The sequence below is a fragment of the Augochlora pura genome, chromosome 7 (assembly GCF_028453695.1).
Source record: "Augochlora pura isolate Apur16 chromosome 7, APUR_v2.2.1, whole genome shotgun sequence".
NCBI lineage: Eukaryota > Metazoa > Arthropoda > Insecta > Hymenoptera > Halictidae > Augochlora > Augochlora pura.
In genome coordinates this window covers 23,526,381-23,534,702 of record NC_135778.1, presented here as the reverse complement: position 1 = coordinate 23,534,702, position 8,322 = coordinate 23,526,381, and the positions used below count along the sequence as shown (strand labels likewise).

At 35.3% G+C, this 8,322-nt stretch overlaps 1 protein-coding gene across 1 annotated transcript in view; it reads right to left on the bottom strand.

Annotated features, from left to right (window-relative positions):
• Cpr (Cytochrome P450 reductase) overlaps positions 1–7,172 on the bottom strand; it is a 16,031-nt gene extending 8,859 nt beyond the window's left edge. Inside the window, exon 1 of the mRNA XM_078186952.1 lies at positions 6,844–7,172. Coding sequence (XP_078043078.1) covers positions 6,844–6,855 — 12 coding nt within the window. The 5' untranslated portion in view covers positions 6,856–7,172. The remainder of the gene's footprint in view (positions 1–6,843) is intronic.
• Between the last annotated feature and the right edge of the window lie 1,150 nt (positions 7,173–8,322).

Here is an 8,322-nt window from a genome sequence, read left to right as displayed (position 1 = left end):
TTTAATGTCCCCAAACACGACAGTTTTTCATAAAATTTTGTATCAACGTGTTTGATCGGAAACTTTTTGCCAGGGGTTGTACGTGGTCGACTGACATCGTAGCATAGAAAAATAGTCTATTAACTGCTATTAAAGCAACGTTGTTAAATTATGTATCATTTTCAACAATGTTTGTAGCCCCCGAATCGGTTTTAATAGATATCAATTACAATGTACTGCGAAATTTATGCAATTATGCTAAAATTGACTACAGGTGAAATAGCAAAAACTGAAGACACTAGACAAATTTAAGGATGTTTTTACATTCTTTTTAATTTACTAATATTATTTAAGGAAGAGGTAAATGGTTAAGGGTAAATCTTGAATTTGTATAAAATCTGCAGTCTGATAATTAAAGTGTGCACGATTAATATGTTAAGGGTTTCAAGATTTTGATAATTTGACGTTTTGCAGATGAATTGTACTATAACTAACAATTGTACATTTATTGAGAAATTTCATAAAGATGTTTACAGAAGATGTTCTTCGCCGTATCGCGAGTTCCACGCACGTGTTGCATTATACGACGTAGAAACACTGAAATCACTGTGATAACGAGTAATTTTGGCACGTCTGAATGAGTCATCGAATGCAGTCGTCGAACTTTTATCAGATCCACGTGCCAAGCGTGATATCAAGTGAACAGTTAATAATTATATTTGTCAGTAAGATATACAGAAAAAAATGAGTTTAGACTCATTTTGTATCCATGACATGATAAAGACTCGCAAAATTTTTAATGAAAAACAACAACAACCGATTATACAAATAATGTTGATTGGAATGACGCAGAAAGATAATTCATTCCGGAAAATGGTTATCTTCTGAAATTTACTACAGCAAAATTAGACGTGGTCTGTTAGACAGAAATTTTTCAAATTTATAAGATTGTTCATAGGATTTTCAATGAATAAATTTATCGAAATCTATATGAATTTTGTAAACTATTAGATATTGGAACTTAAACTGATTTATATTGAGTTTGTTAACAAGGTTGTATTTTCTCAAGAAATATGATGGATTATGTGTCTAAACGGATTGATAAATAAGAATTTCGATTGTACTCTGACGTTATTTCCCGTAACTTTTTAAAGATCGCCATCTGCAGACTAATTGTCAACTCGATTTTAATTTCTGATTATGTACACCTAAAGCTGACGAAATAATTTGCAATTATTCCTTGGAGTCATAGAGAGCCGATTAAATATATTATACAAACATATTCTTATGATAATGCACATGAATATGCATAGCTAGGTAAAAGTATGGAACAGCTAGGATCGTCGTCTGTCAGCCATTTCTGTTGTAAAAACTAGTAACGGTATACGAAGATTGAACTTTCACACATGTAGTTCCTATTTTCTTATATCGAACGTTATCATTCGGCGACTGCTATAGCGATACCAATCAATTACCATATCGGGTTAATCATTGCGCAATTTGTAATTTAAATTACGAACATCCACGTGGACTTGTGGTTTAATTAATTGTTTATACCGTTCTCCATTCGTTAAGTGTCGTAAAATTGTCGCGATATCTGTATTATTAAATTACTTTAAACATTCACAGTTAATTTTTTAATTAATCTCTCGAACTGCTGCCATTTCTACGGTGATCGAAAATTTCGAAAAATCTCTCTGTTCCTTTAGGAAAGATTCGAATTTAATAGGGTAAACGGACCACGAATAGATTTACAATAATTCCGAATTTTCATTGCAGTTCAGTAAAAAAGGAACAAAAAAGAACAGAATTTGACTGCCACACGAAGCCAGAATTGAATATATAATCGATAAGACATTCTTTCATATGAATAATATGCATTAACGTCGCAATTATATTGAAATGACTTTGGACACGTGCACGCCGAATCCTTTCTGTTTCTTAAAAGCATACATGGAGTCATTTTGTACAGAATTCTCAAACCAAACAGAAGATATTTCACTTTCTTCACGAAGGATTATTCAAGAACGTTTCGAAGTGTTATATTTAGAACTCACGCGTTCGAATTAAAAATAATTCGAAGCGTTGTCAATCTCAAAAAGTACAACACTCTTGCAGATGCGCACAGTACCCTTTCTTGATCGAAATCGTTTCTAATATTGGCATTTGCAATAATTATGCTATAGAACTACCTATGTATTAATCTACTAATGTGTCCTTAATAATCTTATTATTTCTGCAGGACTAAAATCTAAAATTATATTCGCAATCGCTTTTGGAATAATGTACACTATGAAAACAAAATTTTTAAGAAATCCGAAATTACTATAAAATTGTACTTTCCGGTGTTATTTTCTGATATATCACTGACAAAGAACAATTTATTTTAGAATAAACATTATTTACGACAAAAAACGAAATTTGGTATGAAAATTATTCTACAGAAAATGATAGTAACAGATAAGAACAATTTTAGTACTGTTATGCCGTGAGGTGAAGGAAAAGGATCTCTCGATACTCCATAGTCTTCCCTGCTGGACGGTTAGAGTTTTTGTTCAGAATAAGCCACAAACGGGGTTTTACAAAGAACTTTATTATAAAGTGAAGATCACGCGGAACTACATACTGTCAAACTGATCCCGAGCATGGCGAAGCATGCACTCTTATACCTTCGCACAATAGGAGTCACCGGACTTTGGTCACCTAGACCCGATGCAGTTTCTAGGCTGAAAAGGGGGTAAAGTATGACCCATGCTTTTGGTGACGCAGTGTTTTGGCAAAAGTGACACACAGGTTATCGGTCACAGCCTAATCGGTGACTCACGGTAAATGTTTGGGGTACCGCATAACAGTACAATTTTAAAACCATTTCGGCAGAATTTTAGTAGAATTTAAAATACATATTAATTCTAAATAATTTATGGTCTAAAGTAAATTACAGCGTGCCAGCGAGTTTCTACAGATAATGAAAGCATTAAGGAAGTAGTCAACTTTAGGTTTCAATGGATCGACCGACTATTAAAACTGAATATTTGACGTTTCGAATAAATTACTTACGACATCGATCCGATTCGGTTAAAACAAAAGCCGCGGTCTAACGATTGCGAATGACTTGGTCGCCGACTTCTGATTAACGCGTCGCGTAGCCGGTCTCTTATCGACGCGCGGTTTCCACGGATTTCGACGTTCATTAACACATTTTGTCGGCTACCGACCTCACGCATATCTAGAGGTCGTGATTTTTCATGAGCGACCGCCGTCACGCGCGTGTGACGAATACATTATGTCTCGCATTAACACCTCGACTGTATTCGAATGTCGTATGCATGGACGACGAATTCGTAAAAAGTTTCGCGGAAAACGATGTACATGAAATTTTAAAGGAAACCCGCGATATTCGCGCAACAATTCTGAGAGGAAAACGAGGCTCACGCGGAGTTTACAAAAAGTCTAAATTTTTTCCATTCGCTCGAATATCTTTTCTGGATCAGAATGGGCTCAAAATTGTACGTTGAATTTTCAAACAATTCACAATCTGTATTCTATGAAACCGAGATTTTGTCCTTAAATGTTGCGGCTAGGTTTGAAACAGTTTAGTTACTATACTTCATTATTTAGTCTTCACGATCGAACCACATTGTTAACAATAAAATGTCGGAAGCTTAGATGTGAGAAAATTTGAATTCGAATTCCTTGTTAGTACCTTAGTCACTCTAATTATTCAATCTTACTGTATCATTCGACTTATTATTTAATGCCGTAACACTTCACGTTATATGTAACAGTGTATGCACCCGGCGGTTATCCGATATTATGTAACGGGAAATTAGTAAAATCGGCTGCAACGAAACAAATGACTGCAATTTGGTAAAGTGTATGACAAACGATTGCGCAAGCAAGTGTCCGAGGTATTTGCTGTCACAAATAAGTGGTCTACGGTTTTAAGCATTTATGATAACGAGTTGGTGCAATTAAAGACAGTGAAAATAAATATAATTTCAGTAATTACGATCCTGCGATTTAAAATCACTGGGAAATATTAAATAATTTTAATATCATTTTATCGTCCTCGAGATCTTCGCTTAATTATTACTATTATTTATGATGAATAAATATCGCCGTTATCGCAGTATTATTGTTTTTTAATTTCTAACAACTAGATTACAAATTTTAAGAATTGATAATAATAACGACTTGATGCAATTTGAAATAATAAAAATAAGATAATTGTAAAAGCTATTATCAACTAATTCAGATTGTCGAAACGAGAAAGCAATTTTTACGTGGCAATTGTTTTTTTCTTTTACTTGTACATAAGTTTACAATTGATGCAGACGATATTCAGTTGGCGCAAAGATCAGCTGTCTGCTGATAATGTTATCAGTATTTGGTATTCTATTTGACAAAAGATACAATTTCGAATGAAATTTTCCTGAATCTCGAATTTCTCCTATTTCGAAGGTAGTGAACGTTATATCACCTAAATCAGTTATCCAATTGGCTACAACAATTGTTTGAATTAGACTTTTCTTTATCACGTCGATTAGCATAAAGTATCGCAACCTGTAGAATTTAACTTTTGCGACACAAAAAACAACGCCGTGTTATTCCGCAGAAATTTAAACGTGACACTCCATTATTATTTATTATTCATTTTAGGTGAGACTAATTTTTTGTAAATTAGATGCAAAATTAATATAGTTCACTTCGCTTTGTTATGGTAAGTAATTTTGCAGAATACGTAAAAGGATAAGGATACCGATAACATTCAAACCGACATAAGTAGTGCAATTTATACAGTAAGATCCTTGGGAGATACGTACTCGGAAGATTAATGGCGGCTAATGAACTTATGACATCATTCGGAAGCATTGCGCGGAATTAATAATAGTTTAACCCCTTGCACTACAATAACGAGTCAGACTCGTGGTGATGATTTTATGCAAGCTCTACTAAATATGAATATTATTAATTTCTTCTACAACGAAGTAAAAATAAATTCTTCTGTTATCAAAGTATAGAAACGAAGAATATAAAGACAATACAGGAAACTAAAATTGTCTGGACCTATTAGGAAAATTATTAAGCATGAAAGGAGCGGTAGTGTTTAAACAAGAGTTTAAACAACCGATAAATATTGCAACAACACGTTTCTCAAGAAAACATTTTTTAAACGAATACATTGTACTGTGCTTCGTCTACCCACTTTATAGGTTATAGTAATCAGAGGACTGCATTTACGAAAATAACTTCGCGGACAACGATTTTGATGAAAACAATAAAAAAACAACGATGATTCGGGCAGTTTTTAATGCAACTTTAAGCTGCGCCATTTTCGAATTTACAATGATAATTCCAGCTGACTAAAACATTAGCTACAGTCGGTCTTGCAACTCCGGTAAATTATACGAGAATAAGATGATTATGAATTATGCAAATTATTATTGAAAAAATTAACAAATGTACCAAACTTTTAATATCAATAATAACCGCGTACCGATGATTATTGTTTTTCATAGCAATAACGAAATTGCATGCATGTTGATTTTTACAATATACTTGTCCACTAAAAAAAAAAGGATCGCTTGACAATGAGAAACTAGTTCAAGATTTCCATGAGTCTACTAGTTATGACATCTAAAATTGATGATTATTGCTTTATGACAATAATTCTGCATTTGTTGAAAATTCTGCAATGCGTTGAAAATTCTGCAGTGCGTTGAAAATTCTGCAGTGCGTTGAAAATTCTGCAGTGCGTTGAAAATTCTGCAGTACGGCGAAAATTCTGCAATGCGTCGATTACAAAGCACAGTTAATAAACTTCCAAAACAATGTTGAAATTCTCCAAGCAATATTAAAAGATACAATGAAGAAGCAGAAATCCTCGTGACCTCTAAAGTCGATCAATATCGCTTTGTAATAACAATGCTCCATTTTTTTCGAACTTCGGCAATGCATGTTTTGATTACGAAGCTCACTTAACAAACTTCACACAAAAATATTAAAATCCTTCAAGCGATATTAAAAGATACAACGAAGAAACAGAAATCCTCGCGACTTCTAAAGTCAATCAATATTGCTTTGTAATAACGGTGCTACATATATTCAAAATTCTGCAATGCATACGTCGAATACGAAGCTCACTTATCTCCGTGCACTATAATAACGAGTCGGATTCGCGATAAAGATTTCATGCGGGCTCTACTGGATACGAACATTATTAATCTATTATATAAAAATAAGTCGGGTTTTCCTTCCTGACGCTATAACTCCAGAACGCACGAACCGATTTCCACGGTTTTGCATTCGTTGGAAAGGTCTCGGGCTCCGTGAGGTTTATAGCAACCAAAATTCTGGAAAAATTTCAACAGAAAAGCAGGAAAGCAGGGAAAATCATTTTTCACATACAGCGCCATCTCTGATACATAGCATGTACTACAAACCAATATGGTTTATAAAACAAAAAAAATAACTTTTCTTCATCTTTTAATCCCCAAACGAAATATTACAAAAATCGAAGCCATCTGGTGGCGAAACGGAGTTCGCCAGGTTTGCTAGTTTCTTCTAAATCGAAATGAGATCGAATTCTTCTGTTATCGAAGACTAGAAACGGAAGTAAAATGAATACGATGCAAGAAACAAAAACGATATGGTCCTCGTAAGTGAAGGATTGAGGAAAAATAAGTGTATAAGTCGACACGGCGAGAAAAGAGTTGCGGTTGCCAAGGGGTTAATAAACTTTCAAGAAAATAAATGAATTAAAATACTCCCGCGAGTAGTTGAATGAAATCAATGAAAAAGCAAGACATTAACTGGGCAGGAAAGCGGACCGATGGCCCGGTGGTGCCTGTGTCGCATTCTTACCGGCAGTTCCATATCGAGAACAGGAAGTGGTTTCGATCGGGTCCAGTGAGATCGTACAATTCCAAATGGGCGAGAGCGCACTCGTGGTTCGTAGGATCGAGAAGCGAGATCCGGTGGACAGCGTGTCACAGGAGCGCGGCTCACTAAAAGCGTTCTACTGTCGGCCGGTTCGCGGCACTCTGTCGACGTCTCAGCAACGACGAAGAGCACAAACAGTACATCGTCACGATGGGAACGAAAAAGCTGTCAAGTCATCTACCGTACGCGTCCGTGTTCACGCGACATATCCATAACCGCGCGACGCGTACGCACGTATGCACCGAATTACGAATTCCGCGAGGCGACCGAGGAAATCGTGAGCGAGCGCGATCGAAGGTGATTTCTGTTTGGTTGGGTTTCGTTCGCGAACATCGTAGTGCTGATCGTGGGGGAGAGTCGATCGCAGGGATAGGGTAGAGATTAGGTGGGATCGGGAAGTTGTATTTCAATCCAGTTTTTTGACCATGGATTGGACACCGGGATAACTGACCTTTAAAAATTGGAGATGTGAGGGGCTGGTAGATGAATCGCATTATCTTTATATTCTAATATTTCTAGATTTCCATGGAAATAAATGATTAATGAAATAATTTCGGTAGTCTGTGTGTGACTTCGAGTATTGGCTGGACGAATTTCGGTTCCGTGATTCTTTGGAAAGTAACCTTGTCTTAAGGTTAAAAAATTGCAAAGAAAATATAACATTAAATTGTTCGAAAGTTTTGAAGTCGAATCTCTTCTACCTGGATCAGCGCTCAGATTTTTCCTATTTTTCGAAAACAGTTTCGTAATTTTTTCAGAAACAAATGTAGCTTATCTTAAAGTAGACTCTTCGAGCTTTAGTTTAAGTTTAGTAGCATAAAAAAATTATCACATGGGAATACAGCTCACCGAAATCGAATTTGGTCGACACGTACTTTCATTAGCTTCAGCACTGATCCCTATGGTCTACAAACTATAAACATTCTATTCGCGTCACCCAATCACGTACTCGATAACAGATACACATTTACAGAGTGTCCGAAATAAAAAACATTGGCTTCATTATTAACAACTGAATGAAACATTGTTTTTCGGAACAAACACTTTTGGCAGAAAGAAAAGACGATTTTTCAACGACGATTTTTTGTCGATATGTTCGTCATTTTTAATTCATTCAAATTTGTTTAAAATAATGCGTTTGTATACTGTGAGGCTATCGTCAAGGTAAATGTGAAGCCTTCGCGTGATTTGCACACGATCGTTTTCCATATTAATAATTTAGAAAAAGGTCGGAAATATTATTGCAATAGCTCAATATATACGTGACTTATACAGGATGTCCCAGATTCTTTTCGGCGAACGATACAAGCATACTCCAGCAGCGAAAATAAGAAAAAAGTGTCATATAATCATAGGCCCAAACATGTTTTATTAAAAAATTTGTGTGAAAATACAAACAAA